The following is a 23,389-nucleotide window of genomic DNA, read 5'->3' on the forward strand; positions in this document are numbered from 1 at the left end:
TCAAGTACGTCCTCTCATCCCAGAGAACAGAAAGGCTCCCATTGGCCGATCCTCTGTGGTCTCATTTCTGTTCTGTTGCAGTCGACACAGCCCGAGAAGAAACGCCTCCTTCGTAGGACATGTAGATTGTGTCCTCTGAAGGACGCAGCCCCTGAAGTGAGACACAGACAAAAGCACACTTCTTCATTTTAAGTGTCAGCAGATGTTGACGAGTGAAAACACAAATGTTTCTTTACCTAATTAAACTTTGCTCTATTATATATATTACCTCTAAAAACAAACGTGACCTTATAACTTAAACGTATAACTTGAACGTCTGCATATTGCTTTTATGCAACGTACTGTAGAAATGAGTTTATTAGTAGGCCATGTTTGAATATGAGTCACACAAAATAAAGAAAGAAAGCATTTAAATATCAAATATTAAGTTGTTTTCTCAGAGTTCTATATCTCTGCAGGAAACATTCAAAGCGAGACGCTCAGCGGGGGGACGCTCTTAATTAACTGTGGACGTGCAGAACATGTTTCAATGCCCAGCGAAAACAGTTCTGATGTTTTATTCTGCGTTATTATGATATAATCTGGCAACGGGACTCATGTTTTGCCGCGAGTTGGAAAATCAGGGCACTGAGTCAGAGCCTGAACTGGGTTTGAGTCGATCTCATTACTGATGCTGTTGCTACGCAGAGAGAAACATCACAGACGGATCTCGCTCCACTGCTGTGTCGTGAAACCTGGAACGTTGATTATAAACCATCTAACTCCATATGTAATGTTTTCATGTGAGAACGATGCAGCTGATCTGAAGTTATGTTTAAGTCAAGTGTGTTTTATGTCCTGATGCAGCTGAGGGACAGACTGACGAGGGGAAAATGGCAGATTTTAGGTTCTGGAGATGAGAACAGACGAAGTACAGACATCAGCTGCTTCTCTCCTCTCCTTTTTGTGCATTTGGTCCTTTTCACCACTGGCTCTGCTGCTCCCGTCCAGGAAGAGATTCACTGAGCATGCACACTAAACACTGACATTATCCAGAGGGGTTGGATGTGAGAAACGCACAGTCAGCTGCTGTGGACTTTCTCTGGAGTTTCTCCTGTAGATACTCTGTATAATGTCCGATTGAGCTCATGATATACATCACGAGGAACACGGCGAGCGAGGGGGACAGAGACAAAGGTGTTGATTTGGACAGACGAGGACATTCCAGAGATTTGGGTGAAACGAGCCGGCGCTGGTGTGGATGAGCTGAAAACAGAAACATGTGACGTCTCTGCAGAAGGATTCATAGAATATCAATTATTCCTTTTAAATTTAGGTGAACGAATAGAAGAGCGGATTGAATCTAGTCACGTGATAAGGTGTGTGTCTGTGTGTGTGTGTGTGTGTGTGTGTCTGTGTGTGTGTGTGTCACTGATCCATACCAAAGCAGAGAGGCCTGGTCTTTTATTTAGCCCCACACCTCATCAGCAGTTACCATGGAAACCAATCAGCCAGCCTCCCTCTCTCTTTCTTCTGACTCCTTTCATCGCCCGTGCCCTAATCACAAGTCACAACCTTTTCTATCAGAGCTGTAACCACTCAGCCATCTTGTTCTGCGCGTCTCCTCCATTTTGCTCCGTCATTTCCCATCTTTCTCTGCGACTCCTCTTCGGGGGCGAGGTTTCTCCACGACCATTCAGATATCGACGCCGCGTCTCCTTCATTTCTGCTTAATCACAATTCATTCATCCTTCCGGCTCCTCTGCAAAATTCATTTCTATATCCTTTTTTATAATTTTTTTTACCTGGGGAACAAAAAGGAGTCATTTCATTTCCACGTTGTTGATAGATTTTCTGTTTTCCGTGTTTGTTCGCGGCCGTCTGGGGACACGCCGGCAAATTGGCAGTTTAAAAGTAATTCCTGCTTAAAGCTAATGTGCTTCAGTGGCAAAGTGTAATGGAGGATGCAGCTTTGTGTTGGGAAGAGTCTGTAATTATCCAGACCAGTGGAGGAGGGAACATGAAGCCCCATCCCTCCACTGTAAACACCCTTCACCACGCGTCTCACACATCTGCACGTTTGTTTAGTGACCGAGTTTTGACCTCTTCACCTTCAATTATGTGGCTTTGTGATTTGCTGCCTTCCTGAACTCATCCGGAGACTTCTCCACGTGAGAAGACGAACGTTGAGTGAAGTGTCCAGAAGATGTGCGAGTGAACTCATGTGAAAACGCAGCAGGAAAACTCACAGCGAGCGAGTGGACGTGTTGATGACGTTTCTAACAAGTGACAACGACAAACTGGAAGAATGAAAGTATCCCAGGATGCAGAAGAGGAGCCATGGCAACCGGCAGCCTGCGGCCAATAGGAACTGGTCCCCATGATCATTTTGATAATCTGATTATTTTTATTTCATAGGATCATTTCCTCTTTGGCAAGTTGTCTTCAAAGTAAAAGCATCGTACGTTGCTGTAAGGCTTTATGTTGAGCTGAATTGCAGAGCTTTTACTTTGAAACGTGATGAACTCGGGTCTGAAGATTGTGGGACATAAAATGTACGACAAGAAATAACACAACTTGAGTTAATCATTCAAAATTCAGTTTAATTTAAAGAAAAACATTGACTATACAATCTTCAGTTTGTAAAAAGCTCTGCACACAAACAATAAAAAGTGACAGAATATTGTAGACGTGTTTGAGGACGACGCACTTATGACGAAGAATAATTCTGAAGCATCGACACAGGACAAGAGAAACACAACATTACACACAGGTTGAGAACTGCACCTGTAATTTAGGAAATGGAGACTGATCCTGGAGAAGAGCTGCTGACAGGCCTCCACCAGGGGGCAGTGCTGTAACACAGCTGAAGATCCCTCACCTCCCTCATCTGTCAGCTTGACACTCAACCATCACTAAGTTTTTTTTCCACCGCCTGCTTTCTCACTTAATTTACTTTGACACTTGGAAGAGAAAAGAACAATGTCTCTGCTGCTGCACTCGCCGGCCTCATTAACACCCGAGCAGCACGCAGGGATCAGACGGAGCACATCAGCGCGCGTTCGATTCCCCCTCTGTCTCTATAAATAGGCCCTGTGTGTGTGCTTAATGGTGGGTAACACGCCGCCAGATTCACACCTGTCACAGGGAGCCTCCCCAGTCTCCCTCGGTCACACTCACAGTCGGCTGAGTGTACAGATGTTGAGCTGGATACACAAACAAACAAAGTGATATCGGGGCAAGTGCACGTGGAACCCACATCACGTGCGCCCGTGCAGCTCCTCTGTGGTGTGATCACACAGATGAAGTGACAGTGGATGTAACAGGCAGATGTGAAGCTTCTGATGTTATTTACGTGTCAGATAACAACGTGTGATGTGAGGGCGTCACTTCAAATTAGCAGAGAAACGCTCCACTCACACTATTAGTGCATTTGGTGGGGGGGGGGGGGCTGTATACAGATGTGTGTGTGTGTGTGAGTCTATAGACCAGTGTGTGTCTGTGTGTGTCTGTCTGTGTGTGCACTAATTGTGTTACTTCTTTAGGGCCCTATGTTAGGATCTTTTTCTGCATAAACATTGACACTAACGAGGCAAAACATTGTTTCTGAGGTCCTGGTTAATGTTAGAGGGAAGATGTGAATTAAGATAAGAGGAGATACGATAAGATAAGATATGATATGATAAGATGAGATAATAATAATGTACCTTTATCGATCCTCCACAGAGGAAATTCAATATTGACACTGCAGCACAAGGGGGAAATGCAGTATCAAATAAAAACATGAATAGAAACACAACCAAGAGAAATACTATGTACAATATTAGGCTGTTTTAGAAATGTGAAATATAAAGATAAACGTTATGCAATGGTGACATTTTACAATGACGTGTGAGTGTGTGTGTGTGTGCGTGTGTGTGTGTGTGTGTGTGTGTGTGTGTGTGTGTGTGTGGCTCATTCGTGTGCTCGTGACAGTATTTATTTTGTACAGTTGTTCGTATTGTTGATCCCTTTGTCTTCTCACAGAATTAGTTGAGCGTGTAATGAAACAACAGAACAGATGTGTCCTGTGAGGCGGCCGCGTTCCGGCCACATCCATTTCCACTGGGTTTTTTCAGCTTGAAAAACCAAAACATTGAGACGATTCGTCGTGAACCCAAAACGTGAAGCGGCGCGCCCTGCTCTCCGCCGCTGCTCGCTGGCCTCCTCTCTGACATTACTTATTCATGGGCAGTGAGTAACACGCAGCTCGCACACTGTATGACTTGGCAGACAAAGGAGTGTGGAGCCGGGGGCAGGTAGTGGGCCAGTGGTCGCTGTTTTGCTGCAGTGTAATCTGTGTAGTGTGCATGCACAGGGTTTCCCCGCGGCGCTGTGTGCACTGCAGGGGTGTGCATCTGACCGCATTGAAGACGTGCAGGGAGGTGGATCCCCGACTGGTTGTTGTATTATTCTAATCCTGTGTTGTGTGTTGGAAGAGCATTGGGAGGCTGTGTACGTGACGGCTGGCAGGGAAGGAAATGAGAGGGAAACACAGACTGGACGATGATTAAAGAGACGCTGGTCTCTTCTCTGGTTCCCGTTGGTCCCTCGTCTCCCTTCGGACCCTTTTCACATAAATTCAACTCACACTGATTCTCCCTCCTGCTTCTGTTGCTGCTTCCAGACCTGCACTGAACTCCAGAGAAGCTCCTGACATTCTCCGGAGGGGCTGAACGCAAGAGGCCGAGTCAGAGGCCTCGGAGTTTCAGCGGAGTTTCTCCTGCCGGCCCCAAGATAAAAACGTTTCTGACATGCCACAGATGCCGAACTGTGAACGTAGAGGCCACTGACGCCATCTTGGAAAAACAACGAGATAGTTTATGACGATAAGAGTCAACGCAGGTTTTTATTTTTTGAGTAAACAAAACCACGCGGGAGTTTATACGTTACTTCCTGTCTCCTGCCTGCTGAGAATCTCCTGCTGCGAAAGTCACGTCTGAAATCCGCTTCAGAGAAAAGCCCAAACTCTCATAATTCACTCTCACCCTGCTCCCTTCACCCCCCCCCCCCCCCCCCCTTCCTCTCCCTCCATCTTCTCCCTTCTTTATTATTAAGTTCTCCACCTGAACTTTCCTCGTCCATTAAAACGCTCTCCACTCTTTTTCCTTCTCCCACAAACAACTGACAAACCTCTCAGGGTCACTTTCACGTGGAAACCATTCATTCAGCCTCACCAACCTATTTATCACGTTTCCGCTCCGTCAGAAAACTTTGTCGTATAGATTGGGAGCAAAAAGGCAGCTCCAGACATTATTGCTTTAATGTGGCTGTTTATCATCATCTGAGCGAGATGTCAATAGAGAGAGCGATGTTGCACATTAATAGAGATGCAGAGAGGAAAGGCACCAATCATTTTTTTAAAGAATGAAACTGTTCGTTTTGCTTTACACATCAATTAAATATCCCTAAATGCAATAATATCATTTCTGTTAATTAAAGCACAAAACGGTTAATTATAGTAACATAAGAAATCATGCTTCCATAAACAAACAGCCTCCTGAACAGTGAATCTATTTAATCCTTCCTCCGGCTGAAAGCGCTGCTGCTTCTGTTGTTTGCTAATTGATTCATAATCCTGTTTCATTTTCATTTCACAAACTTTTAGAAATTCATATGAAAACTCTCCCAAAACCGTCTTTCTGATCCACTGCTCCAGGAGCCGAGTCTTTTTCCAGCAACAGATCGCTGTTTCTTACATTTAGATATTTTTAGAATAACAGACCCGAGATCAGTTCGGACCACTGAGCTACTCCAGCACCTGCCGAGAGGCTGTGATTGGAACTGACCGCCCGTCAGCTTCCAGTTCCCAGAGAATCCTCCTGCGAGCGTGTCAGGACTTCTGCTTGACGAAGGGTGAGGAAGACGAGGGAAATGGAGTGTGGGAACGTGGCAGTGGGAGTGTGTGGGTGTGTGTGTGTGTGTGGTGCACGCTCCGGGGGCCTGTGTGTAGGTAGGAGGCGTTTGGCTTTAAACCGAGAGGAGGAAACGCCGACTCACTAGAAAACAACATCACGGTCTTCAACAGGCAAACATGGTTTTATGGAAAACAGAGAAATGTAGTAATCTGTGGTTTGTTTGCTTTAACACTGAATAACTACACACTGCTCTGATTGATAGACCTGGAATCACGTTTTGTATGATTATAGCCAAGTGGAGCTGATGATGCTGGTTGAAGTTCCACTGGAGGTTAATATCATTTATTGCTGTAACTATAAAGAGCAACAAGGACGTGTGATCCAGTCTCGTTATGTGAAAAACCTTCGCTGACCCAGAAAATGCTGATGTGCTGATGTGCAGTTATACAAGCTGACGTAACCACACACACACACACACACACACACACACACACACACACACACACACACACACACACACACACACACTTGTGCGTTTCTCTGCTGCCAAACACTCGTCTATTTAAACCGGCACAGACACGCGGTCCCCCACAGTGACCGAGCAAGACAATCCTAATGTTCCTTCTTCTCACGTTGTCTGAATCTCAGTCGTCACCTTCGATGCTGAACACCGTGAATCAGAATCCTGTGTAGAAACAACACTTAAAACATGAGGGGGAAGAAACTGGAGCAGAGGAGGAGGAGGAGGAGGAGGAGGTGAAGTTTTTTTCCGGCTGCTATACCCCAGAGCCTTGCACCTGTTCCCCAGCATCCCCTCACCTCCCGCTCCTCTCTTCTTTTATTACCCTCCACACTCAGCTTCCTCTTCGCTCTCCTCCCTCCCTCTTCCTCCTCCCCTGCTCCCCTTTTGAACCCCCTCCTGCCTCCTCCCCTCCTCACGGACGTTCCTCCTCCTGTCGTGCTGGCCAGGTGCAGTGTAGCGTGCGTTGATGGCGGCGGGCCTCTTAATGGACGGCATGTGTCTGACGGTGGACCCCTGTGCCTCGTCGTCCTTCTGCTCCAGATCCTCCGCCTGTAAAAACACAAAACTGCTCTTTCGGGCAACGCAGCTCCGACAGCATCCAGGGACGCGGGTGGACGTTCAGAGGAGGCGAGGGAGAAAGAGGGAAACACAGGAAGACAGATATTGTGACTCTTGTTAAAGCTTTGGTTCATATCCTGTCGAGGATGTAAAATGAAACATGTATGAATGAATATTTACCATTTTAACTGGCAGCTCCAGCTCTGCACTTTGTGTTGGAAGCAACTGACGGGCTACAAACATCTCAGCCTGCGGAACGAGTGCAGGAACACGTCTGTCTTTAAATAGACGACTGTATATTTAGATGAGTTATTCCAGAACCTGCCTTTTCATAAATAAAGTATAAATACAGCTCGTTGAAAATGGCTGACGCTGAAAAGATGTCGATCCCGGAGAAGATCAAGGTTTGACGTTGCAGAAGGATGTTTTTTTTTATCCAGGTTGAGGGAAGGAGGCAGCTCGCTGTGGGGGGGCGGCTCCTTCACACTCTGTCTATATATCTGCGCTGTGGTTTCAGTCATCGATGCGTCACTGCAGTTGTAAACCTTCGCTGCCTCCTGGCGTCTTCGTCTTCACGACCGAGCGCAGTGTGTCGTGCTTTTATTTTTTTTCACAGCAGCTGATGCTGAAAAATTCAGTCGCAACATTCAGCAGAGTAAAGTGAGTGTATTGGAAGGAAGGGGGAGACGTGGGAGAGAAGTTAGTGGGATGAGTGGGGAATGAAGAACGAGGGAAACTTTCTTGAGCGGGAGAGGAAGAGGAAGAGGAGGCTGGGACTCTGGCAACATTCACACAACTGCAGTTTCATTTGAAAACAGTGGTTTAAAACTTTGCTTCATGGCACCACATCAGTTTTTACCCCCGTCCATAGTAACACACCTGAAAAGTCAGATCCTGTGACCACTTGTGTACATTGCATCGTAGTAAAATACAGAATTTAACTGCACAACATGTGTTAGCAAAGACAACAGGGCCAGTATCACAGAGCTACACAAATTACATAGAGTTTTCAAACAAGGCAGCAGCGATGATGTCGTAGCCCTGGAGCGCTGCTCTCTTCTTCGAGCAGTGCAGCTGACAGAGAAACACACGGTGACATTTCTATTGTCACACACGTACATCAGGTAAAACAGAGGAGTCCTCTCAGAAAAGGGCAGAGTCTCATCCTGCAGAGCCGTCGGGGGATGCGGCGCTGCCCGGAGGCTGAGTACCTGCTCAATACTGTGACCTTTCAGACCAGGATAATGTGCAACTTGAGGTAAATGCTCTTGACTTGGTTTGTCTGCGGCGACGTCTTAATATCTGTGGTACATGAAACCAGCTGAATCCTCACTTCTCTGCAGACTCTGCCTCCAAATGAGCAACTACCTGTAGTGGAGTAGAGTCTATGACAATTAAGTGACGTATTTTAAAATGACATGCAGGTAATTAACGTCCGTTGTCTTATCATGTATCAAAGATCTTTATCTCTGATGAGCACCTTTCACGTCGTCGCACAGAAATCGATGAGAAACTCATTTCCTGCACGACTTGTTCCACTTAGCCACAGAATGTGGAGGGGAAGTGAGGCTCCATCAAAAATATCCCGACACCTGGAATAATTGAGTCACTATTAGGTCGGCGTGTAATGAGGCGGAGCGAGACAGCGGCTCGATAATCTGACGGGTGTAGAGAGCGGTGACGTGAGGACAGGCTCCGGGGGTCGAGGACGGGGGGGGGGCACGCTCCTCAGTCCTCACACGCTCCCGACACGCCGCCTCCGTGTGGCGGCTGGACCCGCTCTAATGTGACCTTTCATCCTGACAAGCCGCTGCCGCCGCTCTGTTTGGCCGTCTCCTCGCTAAAATGGGTCAGAGTGAGATGGGTTCTTTTGCTCTGGTGTCCATCCCTTTTTTTTATTAGTGGCAGCTCTTTTTGATGAGAGGTAAAGAAAGAAATAAGGAGCAAGAAGAATGTGAAGCGAGTTAGAGGAAAGGTGTGATGGAGGGTTAAAGGGGAGGCAGAGGAGCAAGGGAGGTAACTCTGGACATTTTCCTGAAATCTTCCAGAGGGGCTGCATGTGAGAACCCAAATGTCCGAGTCAGTTGCTCTGGATATTTTCTGGAACTTTTCATGCAGCAGGAAATTGAGTAGACGATTTGATGACGTTTCTAATATGTGACGAACGTGAAATGGGAAGATTACAATCTCATGATGAAGAAGATGAGATTCGAGAGGTTTTGTCGATAAGGGCCTGTGTCGATGTGCGATAAACAAAATCACTGGTTTCTGCAGCAGGATTTATTCGTCCGGAGAATATCCACAACCAGTTTTCTGCACGTTTCTAAAGTTCGTGGCCTAAAACGGTTTAAAGTTGACAGGGTGTGAAGAAGATGCTGTCCCCCCCACATCACAGGTTTAGATTTATAACTACATTTAGAAACACACACAGTGACATTTGCCTTCATGCTGTTTCTAGCACACTGTGATCTAAGGCAAGGTGATGAGATAAAAGCCCAAATCAGAAAAGATGACTCACCGGAAAAAACAAAAGCGTGCATCGGGGGGGACGTGCGGGTTTGCAGGTTAAAGTTCAGCAGCATGAACTCCGACCTGCGGGTGTGCAGGAGCTCGAGGAAAACGGCAGAAACTCACGCTTGTGAATTTTTCATCCTCTTCACGGTTCTCAGAGGAAATCGGGCCGACGCGTTGAGCAGCTGAACCGTGAGGACGCTGCAGGTCGTCGAGGCGGCCGGGTGAATTAGCGGCGTTCCTTCACGTATGAGTAAGAGCCGGAATTTAACAGAATAACTGAATAACTGAATAATATACCACCAACAGAAACACTGGTCTACACAAACACTCAAACACAAAACATCACAAACCCAGTTTCTCTGCCGTTGCCTTCACCATGACAACCGCAGACAGCGAGACTCGTCTCCCTCCAGGGACACGAAGGTGGATTTGATCCAGATGAAGATCCACGTGTGCATCACGTGAACATCTGGAGTTTGGCACAAATGTTCACTTGGACGATTAGATTTGGGTGGTCAAAGGTCAAAGGTCAAAGGTCACGCTGACCTCGCAAAACAAGGAATCTGTCTTTCGGGAGTTTCTTCACGTTTTGACCAGTTGTCGTTTGGACTCAAAGACAAACTGATCGTTGTGTTTTAGCAGCTTTCAGCTTGTTTTGGTTTCAGTGGAACCGGTTTCACTCTCTTGGTTTCTGTTTGTGTTGATGAGGATCTGATGAACCCAGCGTTTCCTCCTGGCACCAGATGAAAGCTGACGTGTGGAGTGAAGCACGTTGTTCGAGATACTTATTTTCAGTGTTTTAATGGCTTTTTCCCAAATCTCTCTGTCTGCGTTCTATAAAAAGTCAGTGTTTTTAATCATATATATGTACATGAGCTTCCTGAAAGTTCCGTCCAGCCCAAAGTGCGATGCAGAGGATCTAATTGGCTCGACCTTCGCTCCTGCAGACTCGTTCAGACCAGTCAGGGATCGTGTCGCTGCTCTGGTTGAGTTTTTCCCCGTGAAGCAGCATCACTGAGAACTTCTGGATGTGCGTGACCATTAAACTCATGTGATGACTTAATGCATCTTTTCCTTGTTAGTGGTGGAGTCTTCCTTCAACAATTAAAACTTTATAAAGAGCTAATTACCGAACGGAGGCACATTAACAGCTGCTGGTTAAATATTCAGCTCTTAAGTAGTTTAAAAAAAAAATGTTTTTAACTTTAAAGTAGGAAACAAATGAACCAAACAAATTCTTTTGAATTATGAATTTGAGATTCCCTTTTTAACATTCAATTCCTTATTAATTCATGACTGTTGTTATTATATAAGTTATTATCCTCAGCAGAGTATTTGAGTTTATGTATAGTTTTATTTAGATGTAAAACGTGTGTTAACTGCTCTGTTGTTAATATTCATCACCTTTTTAATGCAGCGACAATTTATTCACACGTCCCAGAGTCAGAGTGTGGAAGTTAGAAGAAGTGTTTTAGGGACTTTTTATCTGATGGAGCTTCTAACGTGCACACACACACACACACACACACACACACACACACACACACACACACACACACACACACACACACACACACACACAGTTTCCACAAATACACCCACAGCTCACTGTAGATTTCATGAGTGCCAGCAGCATAAAGGCTGCTCCCCCTTTCTCTCCCTCCCACCTGCCTCCCTCCCTCCCTCCCATCCTCTCTCTCTCTCTCTCTCTCTCTCTCTCTCCTCTCTCCATCCTCCCTCTCTCTCCAGCCTCTCTCTCTCTCTCGCTCTCTCTCTCTGTCTCTCTCTCTCTCTCTCTCTCTTTTTCTCTCACTCTCACTCGCTCTCTATGCAATTCTTTGTTTTGCTGCTTGTGGAGCCGTGGAATCTTCTTTTATTCTGTTTTCGTTCGTCTCGTGAAGAGAAAAGGCTCCTCTTGCAAATTATCCTTTCTCTTTCTTGCCTTGTTATCACCCCCCCTCTCTTTGTTCCTCTCTCTCTCTCTCTCTCTCTCTCTCTCTCTCTCCCTCTCCCTCTCTCTCTCTCCCTCTCTCTCTCTCTTCCTCTCTCTCTCTCTCTCTCTCTCTCTCTCCCTCTCCCTCTCCCTCCCTCTCCCTCCCTCTCTCTCTCCGTCTTGCCACACAAACACAGCAACATCTCGCTCTGTCTGTCTCTCGCTCCGTAATTCCTATGCATCTCCCCGTGGCGGAGAGGAAAAGGGACTCGCCTCTCCCCTCTTCCTCTCCTCCTCTTTCTCCTCCACCGCCACCTCCGCCTCTCCCTCCTCTTCTGCTTCACCTCCCGTCCTCTGGCTTCCTAACGGCGGGATAATGTTCTATTTCCAGCTGGTGATCATGGCTGGGACGGTGCTGCTGGCTTACTACTTCGAGTACACGGACACCTTCCCTGTGCACATGCAGGGCTTCTTCTGCTACGACAAGACCTTCTCCAAGCCGTACCCCGGTCCGGACGACGCCAGCAAGATCCCCCCTGTGCTCATCTACTCGGTGGTCACGGCCATCCCCACGCTCACGGTAAGAGAATTCACCAGAGTGGGAGTAAAGGTGCAGAGGGGTACTTTGGAAGTGAGGTGAAAAAGAGGATAGAGCAAAAAAGAGAAATGAAAGAGCTTCGATAGAAAGTAAGTAAGTTGATGTGGCGTCTGAATCTGAGGTGTGTGTGTCTGTGTGTGTGTGTGTGTGTCTGTGTGTGTGTGTGTCACCTGGAACCACAGGAAGATGGAGAACGGGCTGACGGGTCATTAGAGAGAGAGAAGTGAAGAAAGAGAGGCAGACAAGAAAAATCTAAGAGACGAGTAATAGTGAGAAACAGTGAGAAAGTTGCAGTGAAGACAGAGAGATAACAGATGCTGTCTGAAAAGAGGTAATGAGCACAAAGGCAGCCAATTTGAAGGGGGTCATCTATTGCTTTTGTGTGTGTGTGTGTGTGTGTGTGTGTGTGTGTGTGTGTCTGTGTGTGTGAGGTGAGCTGTTGCAGCCCCGAGACAGAAAGCAGTGAGCGTGAAATGCACAACACCTGGCACTGACTCTGAGCACAGACACAAACCTGAACAGCCTACGTCCCCAGCAGACCACAACAAAACCCTCCGACCACCACAGACAACCGGCCCACGGCTACCACACACACACAGACACACACACACACACACCAGATTACATGACAACACAACAGGAACATTTTACAGCTGCACAAATTGACACAAATCTGTATTTTGCATTCAGACAAATCTGGTTATTAGAATGTCGCTTCACTTCACACCCTGCACATGTGTTTAATGAAGTTATATAACAGGGCTTGACTATGTGTAAAGATTTAATAGACTCATGTCACTGAAAGTATATAGGTTTCTATATTTGTAAGTGCGGGTGTATGGATTTTGGGAACATTAGTTATATTTTCCTCGTGATATTTATTGGAAGGAAGTCTAATTTAAGGCGATTTCATACTTCCCACGTCCGCTATGTTCCTCGTGACGTCCTCGTGCAGCCCCAAGTCTGACCTTACCTGACTCAGCTCTTGGCACAGGTCGTGGTTATCTTTCTCGACTGCTGCCTTGCACATCTGGCGGGGCAGACCTGTCACTCCATCGCTCTGCAAAGGCTCCCCCCCTCACTTGTGTTGCCAATATGGTCAGACCAGGAAACGTGTCATTCAAGAGCACATGAACAAGCAATGTACTTGCTGGTTGAAATATGGTAGATTATTATAAATAACTATAACTGTATTTCCTTGAGATACAGGAGGGGGGGGTATTAGTCACGTTATATTTTATCATCGCTGATATCCGCAGCAGTTTCTCTCCTTTAGCTCCGAGCTACACCCACTGGTCCGAACCCAGCAGTCTCTTAAAGCTGCCCTGGTTGAGGATGACTGATGGTGGGAGACTCTGATCCGGGTCAGGTCCCATCACTTCCCCCAGCGAGTCTCCCTCACCTGCGCTAACAGAGGTGTGTGTGTGTGTGGCGAGCAGCGAGGTGGATCGCAGCACTAACTCTCCGTGATGGAAGCCGTCTGCTGAGAGCGTGGTCACAGCAGCTTCATCTCTCTTTGTCCAGCGAATCAGAGAGAGAGAGAGAGAGAGAGAGAGAGAGAGAGAGAGAGAGAGAGTGTGGTTGGGCGATGAAGTGGCTGCACAGAACAAAAGTCATCCTATAAAACCACGGTGTCATATGGTTCCAGGTAAGAGTTCTGGATCAGTCGTGGGGGTTTTTTGTTGCCAAGCAACCATTGAATTTAACCGTCTTTTAATTTTAAACAGGTCCTGATAATCAGAGAGACTCTAAAATAGCATCATATTACTGCTATTAGTGCAGATTAGAATTGTACCACTGCTGTAAAGTCTCCTTGACGAGGTTCCCTCACCTTCGTCCTCTCACTCCTCTTCAGCCGCTGGGACCTTTTTGCCTTCTTGCCCGATTCATCGCTTTTTCTCTCTGATGAGATTTGCCTCCACCCTCATCAACACCTCCGCTACCTGTTCAAACTTTCTATTCCTGACCTCCCCTCACACCTCACCTCCCAATTAGCACGTCACGTGTGAACTGGAGCTTCTCGGCTTTTCTGCTCCTCCACTGACAGGAAGAAAATAAAACGATCACCAGCTCCACGAGTCTCAGCTCCGTGCTAACTCACCTGAAAGCACATATCACATGACCACTCGCGTACACTGGTCATGTGCATGAGGTGTGAACACGAAAGCTCGAATAACATCAGGTCTCCTCCACATGTAAAATAAGAAATACAGAATTTAACTGAACAGCTGTTAGCGAAGAGAACTGGGTCAGTAACACGTCTCCATGTTGTGTTCTGCTCTGGAAGCTGAGGCTGACATTTCAAATGTCAAAAACAAGATATGAGGTAAACAAGAGTCGTCTCCAGCAGCGTTTCCAAACTTAGAGTTTTCTTGGCTCTAAACTTCCGCAGTGTTTGTGTGGGTGAGTTGTTTGTGTCTCATCTTTAACCTCAGAGCTGCAGCTCGTCCTCTCCTCACATCCTCAGCCGTGAAGTCAGTGCACTGACATTAAACTGAACCTCACCTGACCCAGAAGAACCGGGACCTCACACCAGCCGCGGAGGAAAACTCTCACATTCATGCCCAGTTGCACGGACATGGATCAATGCCTTCGTGTGTCTTGAGCTTCCTTTGAATCTTCTTTGCTGTCGGATCTTCTCCTGGTTTTCACAGATCTCCGCGGACTTGCACGTTATCTCGGCCAGTGTGCAGCTAACGGAGGTTAATGAGACAGATGGCGGGGTCGGGCTCCGTGGCGAGAGTGGGGGGGACATCGGTCGCTGTGACACCGGCTGCCGGGGGGAGGATATGTGTCTGGGTGAACACTTCCTCACCTCTGGTTCTTAATCTGTGATAGCGAGAGCAGGGAAACTGAGAAAATGAGAAGAATAGACTCGCAGCCCTCACCAGAAAAGAGCACAGATGAAATGAAACCCCTAAAGAGAGACTGACAGGGATTCTATTCATGGAGGGAAGACGTACGTGCTGTTTTCTTCGCTGCACATTAAAGAGGCTCTATCTGCTCTTCCTATCAGTGTCGCTGATATCCATACCAAAGTCTAATTTACCACAGTCTGCACAGTTCCCACTCTGCCGGGAACACAGTCCCGGCTCCCGTCTAACTGCTCCCCATGATAATCACCCTATCAAAGCCCGGCACAGGATTGCAGCACCGCGCCGCTCTGGCATTTGCATCATCACAGAGTCTCATTTTTTCCTATTTTGTCACTTTTCTCTTTCACCTTTCACCGCTTCCTCTCTGTCGCCGTCTCTGCAGTTCGCTGCCTGCTCCGTGCTCCGTTCTGCTGGCGGCCCCCCCCCGGGCGGTTAGTTGCATCGACTTCACTGCACTGAGCGGAGAAGGAGGGAGATAGAAAGATACAGATGTGCCTTCTCTCCTGTTTCTGGGTTGGGCAGAAGTCGCCCCATTCCTGTGAAATGAGATTAGACGGAACAGTTGTTGTCATTTCTGCTTCTTTTTGCTTCGATCCGTTCTTGGAGTCGGGCAGAGAGCAGGGACACCTCGTGGGGTCCCGTGTGGCTGGTGGCCTCTCCTCACTCAGCACCTCAGAGATGTCTGTCGAACCCTCAATCTGCATTCACAGCAGGGGTGCATCTCTGCTCATATAGCACCCTCTGTCCCGACATGTTTGCATGTGGCCAAGGGACCAGATCGGTGGTTTTTCTCAGGCTTTTCTGGCAGAATCGAGGATTTGAAACTGTGAAGCATCTCCACAGAGGTGAGGGAGAGTTACTGCGGGAGGTGCACGTTTAAAACCCACAGGAAGTTGTTTTATTTGCAGTTGGCTCTGACGTGCACGGAGGCAGTGAAGGCTCTTCAGTTTCATGAGTCAAATCTGAACACTCGGACATGAGACACGTACTTTTAGTCATTAGTTGTCGTCAGTGTCCAGATGATGCAGAGACACAGATTGTTCACAGGCTCCATGTCTTCGCTCCCATCAGAACCCCCATCCGACACGGGGACGACACGCAAACTCTGGCCCCAGCCCACAACATCAGTTATATCTCATCAGTGTTAATATGTCAGATTTAATTGGTTATATCATAGCATGGCTTTATTCATAGCCCTGGCCTGGGGTCAGTGTGAATCTGTTTGAATCAGTGTTTACAGGAGGACGGACGTCTGCAGACAATTTGGAAGATTCACGTATTTGCTTGGTTTTTCCTAAATGAGAAGATTAGTACAAACTCAATGTGCAGCTGAAACCAGCAGCTATGATATATCTTTATTTAGCCCAACAAGTGAGAACAGGAGTGAAAACGTAGACTGGTGATAATATTCATCCTCACCACCGTGTGTAGATATCACCAATTAACACGTTTTGTCTTGTATGTTTAACCTGTACAGAAATAGAAGTGTAAAAGTGGCATGTTGGGGTTTTTCCCCCGGGGCTCATGTGTCAGATTTATTTCTGGGCCATGAGGCTGTGAAGCTGATATCATGTGATGTAATGATAATTCTGCGCTGCATCATTTCCTGTGATTCGTTCATGCTCGGGAAGGTAATTTGATTTTCATGCCGCAGCGGCAGACTCTGTGTTATTTGCAGAACAGAATTGACGACCAATAATATCATGAAAGAGTTGGTTTGTTTTTATGAAAAATTTAAATTCGGGCTGATGATTCAATACTTTTAAAATGGTAGCGGAGCCTAAACGGAGCCCGGACCGATACTTAAAGGAGATGTAATTTAAATATACAAATATAAATAAGTGCAAAAACTCACCCAACTAATACTAAATAATAGTTTTGGTGCTTAATACAGTAAAATAAACTCAAGCTCCAAACTGGATTATCTCCCCACTGCTGGGGCCCAGGACGCCGTCACTGCCGGGGCCCAGGACGCCGTCACTGCCGGCTGATGCGTTTGTCGTGGGGTCAAACCCAGAGCATCCCTCTGATTCCTGATTTCACAGTTGTGATTCGGTCCAGTAGGAACTGGTGCAGGTGTCAGTACTTCTTAGTCTTCAGTGCATATTCACCTCCTCGACCCTGTGAAGAGTGGAACTCACAAAAGAGCAGGAAAGAGGAGGAGAAGAAGCAGAACCCGACTGAAAGATGCACAGTGAGACACGAACGCGTGAGGAAGAGTGTAACGGAGCAGATTCGGGAAAAACGGGGGCATGAAATTGAATTGGATAAAAATGGAAGAGAAAAGACAAAGAATAAATAACCTACTTTTCCCTCCAGCGGGAAAAAGACAAGGAAAAGGTGGAAGAGCGAGGGATTAGTGACGCTGCAGCACGATGACGAGCAGGTTTTGCTTCTGTGAGATGGAATAAATCGCTGCTCTTTTAGTGTTTTCACTCCTCTGATTCTCTGCAGGCCGACGACGTGCAGTCACTTTGCTCAAAGGAACCAGGGCATCACTCCGTGCACATGTGTATGCATGTGTGGGTGTGCTTTGGCACATTCCTCCGATTTCATAGATGGAGTAATCTTTGTGTGAAATACCCCACGCCCTTGCAAACGCATTTGTGTTTGCATTGAAGTGTTGTGCGGCCGTCCACCCGTGAATGAGCCCTTTTCTGTTTTCTCCTCATCACTCCTCGTGTCGGTGGACTTCAACACGAGCTGCTGTGTGTGTTGTACATCAGTCTCCCGGGCTCACAGCCTCCTGTTGGCACCCGTTACCTCACCGTCAGAAACCTGGCGAGAGCCACGTGTGAGGAGAAGCGACGGTGATGCACTCAGACAGGTGCAGGGTCCTCCGCATCGTCCATTAGCCCAAATCTCACATATGCGCTGCACCGCAGAGATTGAGGTCGCTGGGGATGATGGTGGATAATGGGATGCTAGTGACAGCTCGGCATCTCGTTGTACTTTACACATGAGCGACGTTCCCAGCCTTGTCAGACACATTAGGTCTGAAGGCTGCAGAGCTGCGTTCCACAGAAATGGGTCTGAAGTCATAGACGAGAGAAGCTGTGGCGTAACTTGCTTAGTTTACATGCGTGAGAAAGACTGAGCATCGCACCACAAACTGGTTTCTGCTCAACAAATCACCAGTGTTTGTCCTTCTTGTCTCTTAAAGCTCGACTGTTGAAAGACAGGAGGTGATTTCCTCTGATCGTAGGAACTCAGCTGAAACCATCTGCTCCTCCTCTTTGTAAAACCAAGCTGTCGTCAACACACACAGGATCCCTCCTTCTCTCGTGCTCCACCAATCGTGAGCCGGTTTCAGCTGTCAATCACGACTTGTCATCCTGTTTTTAAATCAAATCAAATAACGACTTAAAACCAAACTTACTGGAAACACTCGAACAAACATCAGCGTGATAAGATTCGACCTCAAATGACAAAACATTTATTTGACGTGTGTGTTTTTTTAGTTTGGTCCATGTCCCATCCACTAACATGGAGGAGACACAGCAACAATAGTTTTGTCGTCCATTTCTGATACGTCAGACTGTTCAATCAGACCTGATTCCGTCAGTAACGGGAGCTGAACACACTCAGTTTGTGTTTGCAGGAGGTCGAACTAATGGAAGCAATCTGCATCTCGCCCGCTGTGCCACCGTGCCGTCACTCAGGCTGATTCTAAGATACTTGACGTGTCCCCCACGGCTTTTATTGACATCGTTATCACATAATGATCAACATGACTTTGTGTCTCCTGCATCTTCTCTGGTCTCAGTCAGGAAACACTGGTGGAGCTGCTTTTCTCCAGCTGCTGACTGTGCACATCCTCTGTCCAATCAACTATTTACACAAGTAAACCACTATAACGTATTTATTTATCAAAATATATCGTTCTATTTAATATCGTTCCTCTTCTCTCCCTCATCTCTCTGCTCCTCTTCTTTCAGTTTCACATCATATTGTCTTCTAATGGACACATATTCATAAGAAGGGCTTGAACTCGGTTTTGACAAATACTCGTTGACACAAATTGAAATCTGATTACTGACACACACACGGAGCAGAATCCTCCAGCATCCAGAGACGTGCTCTGCAGTCGTGACGCTGTTTGTGCACACGCACGCTTAATCACGTCTCGTGTCTTTATCAATGTTTCATTCCTTCACTCCTCTCTTGTTCCCGCACATGAATCATGCATGTGAGTGTGCATGTAATACTTTGTCCTTGTCTGCACCCACTTTTGTTTCGCCCCCAGTCTTGACGCTCGTCCTGCTCTGACGCAGCGTAATTGCCGACATGGTTGCGTGTCCCGGAGTGACGCGTCTCTGCGTGGAGACGACCGGACGAGCTGTTGAATTCCAAAGAGTTAGGATCTGCTCGTCCCTGAACCGCAGCGACAACCTCGTCGCATCTGAGTGTGAGGGAGCAGCCGAGCTGCAGCACATCCCACTGCAGTGCAGCGAGATGATATAGAAACGTTGATTCCAATAATGCGCCACATTATTCACCATCACACCATCCGCCACGTGAATAATTCATTCCTCCAGTGTTACCCTAACCCCGTCACCTCTCCGTCCCCACACTGCTCCTCTCTCGGTTCTTTACTCCTCATTTTCCTTCCGTTTACTCCTGCACCAGCTTCTTCACTTAATCTTTTATAAACTCCCCCTGCTCTCGTCTCCAAGGGCAGAAGGAAAGAAGACGACGTGCCTGTAAGTTTGTGTAGTTTCTGTCGCGAAGCATCTGGAGATCTTCATTCCCAGCAACCTGCACCAATCAGAGGCTCGGAGCGCCGTGTAGAAACGGGAACATGTTTATTTTGTGACGTGAGTGAGGATTTTACAAGATGTCACAACTGAATAAATGATCAGCGTTTAAAGAGGAAACTAAAGTTGTGCCAACAAACAAATCTGGTCTCTCGCTTCAGTACGAGTCATTCAGTTTGATGATGCAGCTCAAGAGGAACAATATGTTGTTTCTCTGAGAGTCACAAGTACAAACATTGTCAGAGTCTCAGATCTTGTTTGCGTCTCTGAGATCTTGCATCACTATTTCAGGATGTTCTTCACACAGTTTGAAGAACTGCTGCAACGGTTGGAACCGAGATAAACGTTCATTTAATTTGACGAAGGTCCCGTTTGTTTGTAAACAGTCAAGCTGGGCACTTTGCGTTCATTCATCTTCTTCAACGTGATCCAAGTCGGCAACATCACGTCCTTTCAAAGGCCAGAATATCTGTGAGCAATGACTTACGACAAATATATATCGACAAATAAAATGAATATCACACAGGGTAGAGGAGGAAGTTCTTCTACTGCTTCAAACTGGGATCTTAGTCCAAAGATGTTAATAACTGGTGAATTATTAACAAACAAAAAACACATCTAGTGTCTAAAGCTGCTGATTTTACGACTGAACCTCTGAAGAGTCCGATCACACAGATTCCTGATTGACTGTGAATGTCAGTATTGTGCTAACAGGACTCTCGAGGCCGACCGCCCACAGCTGCAGCGTGCTGAAGAGCACTTGTCCATGAATGACACCAAACCACCATTATCCTACATTTCGTAGTGGCCACATGCTCCAACCCTCCACAGACCAGCGGTCCCCATAGAAACCATCACTCCGTGTTTTTTAATTGCCTCGTAAATGGTGGTCCACAGTGCGACTGAGCCCCTGACGTCTGGCGTTTGAAGCCGCTGATTAAAGCGCCTCAGCTTTGATTTGTGCTCGTGTTGGTGTTTTGAGGTTTGCCACGGAACACCCACCAGGGTCGTGTTTCACTAATGGAAGCGAGCGCTCGGCTGGGCACGCACTTCACAGCGCGGCTGCACCGACGGGGCCTCCGCGTGTTCTCAACTCATTTGACTTGGCGGGACGTGTTGGAAGTGCCTGAAAGCACGAGACGGAAACACCATGTTGATGAGGTTCCATCTCTTCCTCCCTCGCTCTGTCTCTATCTCCGTCCCCTCTGCTTCCTGCTCAGTCAGCAGTGAGTCAGACATCATCACTGTGGGGGACAAACGAGAGGATTAAATATGGAGAGGGGAAGAAGGAGGTCGGCGGGTTAGTGGAGCACAGTTAGCGTTGAAGTGGGTCCCACTTCTGTCACAGCGGAGAATCGTCAGGATGATTTAGGATTAAGCGCATCTCTGTCGGGGAGAGTTTCAGTCTGTGAGGCGTTCTCACTTACACATAAGTGTCGCTGTCGCAGTTCGTTACGGGATCGTCGGCCTGGAGAGGCGCCGGCGTTCAGTCTCACCGAGTGCGACCCGAACACCTGACGATAGAAACTGAACGCCCAGTGACAGCAGCTGCTCTTTTTAAATCACAGACGCTTTCAGACGGATTCATTTACACTGTGAGCGATGAAATCGTTTCATATGTTTGTTCTTATTACATAGTTATATCATATTATTGACTTGATATGGATCAACCAACAATTCATTCCTGTACAAATCTGTACGTGACTGTAGCACGTCTTCACTTCCTCTCACTATGGCAACTTTCCACCGAAGCACCTACTAGTTTTGATATCATCAAACAACTAAATAAGACCGGAACATAACTGATATACATCAGAAGAGCTTCTCTCGTTTAAAATCTAGTTGCATGTATGTGAGTATAACGAGACACTTCTGTCTTTGCTCTGCAGATTCTTGTTGGCGAGCTGTGCGCCTTCTTCATCAAGGCAGAGGGAACCCAGGAGAAGACCATCGTCACCGCGGACTGCTGCTACTTCAACCCCCTGCTGAGACGCATCGTCCGCTTCCTAGGTGAGTGCGACGCTTTGTATCACACAGCCTCCATGCTCTGTGTGAGTGTGTGGGTCTGTGTGTGTGTGTGTGTGTGTGTGTGTGTGTGTGTGTGTGTGTGTGTGTGTGTGTGTGTAGTTTTGAAAAAGATGGAAACAAGATGAAAGACGAGGTTGACGTGTCAGAGCGCGACCTGCTACATTTCTGAGTTTCACAGCCGGAGCCCGAGCGCGCAGCCGTTAATTGGATAACGAACTTCGGTGTAATCTGTGATTTAAGATATTCGGATTCATGGCGGGAAGACGCTTATGAATTTTTTAGCAGCCTGAAAATCTGCATAAGCTGAATCGAGATGAGATGAAAGCTTCCGTTACAACTTGTTTAATCCCGTCGAGCTTTTGATGTCACCGTCGTTTGAATAATGTGTGTTTCTCTATCTCCTGTTGAAATCTATGGAGTCTGGTTCTGTGCGTTGTGATAAATCCATAAATCTTCAGTGCAGATTAACCAGATAGGATGAACACAAAAAGTTTTCTTCACTCTGCAACATATCCATCGATCCAGGTGTCTACGCCTTCGGCCTGTTCACCACCACCATCTTCGCCAACGCCGGCCAGGTCGTGACGGGAAACCAGACGCCTCACTTCCTGTCCGCCTGCCGACCCAACTACACGGCGCTGGGCTGCCAGTCCACCATGCAGTACATCACAGAGCGCCGCGCCTGCACGGGCAACCCGCTGGTCGTCATGTCTGCACGTAAATCCTTCCCTTCGAAGGAGGCGGCGCTCAGCGTCTTCTCCGCGGTGTACACAGTGGTAGGTCGCTCTTTGTACTGGTGTGAAACGCCAACTGAACCCCAGCTTCTCCTTTCATCTTCTCACTTTGTTCTTTTGAAATTGAGTTATTGAGGTTTTTTCTCGCTGTGAGAAACCAACAAGGAGGAGTTTTGCTGTCTCACTGAAAAATACGAACATTGATGCAACTCTCTCGCCTCTAAAACTCCCAAATGATCATTTCTCATTTGATTAATTCACACAAACACTGAAGGAACTGAACAAGATCAAATGTGTTTAACAGGCAGATTTTAAACCAGTAAAATGAAGAAATTCTGATTCCTACATCTCATAACTGTTCTTTAAGTTTTTCTTGGTGCATACTTTCGTGTCATGTGTGTATTTCTATGTTTGTTGTCTCTCACTGTGCGCGGCCTCCTCTCCGCAGATGTACGTGACGCTGGTGTTCAAGACCAAAGGCACGCGGCTGACCAAGCCCACCATCAGCCTCACCCTGCTCTGTCTGGCCATGCTCGTGGGCGTGGTCCGGGTGGCCGAGTACCGCAACCACTGGGCCGACGTCGTGGCCGGATTCTTCACTGGAGGAGCCATCGCCGTGTTTCTGGTGAGAAGGGACCAAGTCTGCGGCTGCATCCACACAGCTGCGTTTTCATTTGAAACCAACTACGATCTTGAGCATTTACAATCTCTCTCTCTCTCTCTCTCTCTCTCTCCCCCCCCCTCCAGGTGACTTGTGTGATCAACAACTTCCAGCAGCTGCAGCCCGGCCTCACTCCCCCTCGACCCCAGCGCCCTGAGTCCGTGCTGGGCATGCCCATGGTGACGCTTCCCTGTGTGGAGAGTCCACTTGAAAAGTTAAGTGGTCCTCAGGTAAGGGGCAGGGGGTGGCTGTGAGGCCCGGCTGCGCTCACCCGAAGAGGGGCACACACACACACACACACACACACAGACACACACACACACACACACAC

General features: G+C 47.3%; 1 protein-coding gene across 9 annotated transcripts in view; it reads left to right on the forward strand.

The window, feature by feature from the left end:
- Positions 1 to 23,389, forward strand: part of plppr2a (phospholipid phosphatase related 2a) — a 33,305-nt gene that overhangs the window by 6,358 nt on the left and 3,558 nt on the right. For 2 of the 9 annotated variants that reach the window (XM_034593585.1, XM_034593587.1), the window contains exons 4-8: positions 11,796 to 11,984; positions 21,525 to 21,645; positions 22,189 to 22,439; positions 22,846 to 23,022; positions 23,145 to 23,288. In XM_034593585.1, coding sequence (XP_034449476.1) covers positions 11,796 to 11,984; positions 21,525 to 21,645; positions 22,189 to 22,439; positions 22,846 to 23,022; positions 23,145 to 23,288 — 882 coding nt within the window. Of the gene's footprint in view, positions 1 to 11,561; positions 11,985 to 21,524; positions 21,646 to 22,188; positions 22,440 to 22,845; positions 23,023 to 23,144; positions 23,361 to 23,389 lie in introns of those variants that run through there. The other 7 variants (XM_034593583.1, XM_034593584.1, XM_034593589.1 and 4 more) reach the window with 5 other exon arrangements.

This window comes from Hippoglossus hippoglossus, chromosome 8 (genome assembly GCF_009819705.1).
Source record: "Hippoglossus hippoglossus isolate fHipHip1 chromosome 8, fHipHip1.pri, whole genome shotgun sequence".
Taxonomy (NCBI): domain Eukaryota; kingdom Metazoa; phylum Chordata; class Actinopteri; order Pleuronectiformes; family Pleuronectidae; genus Hippoglossus; species Hippoglossus hippoglossus.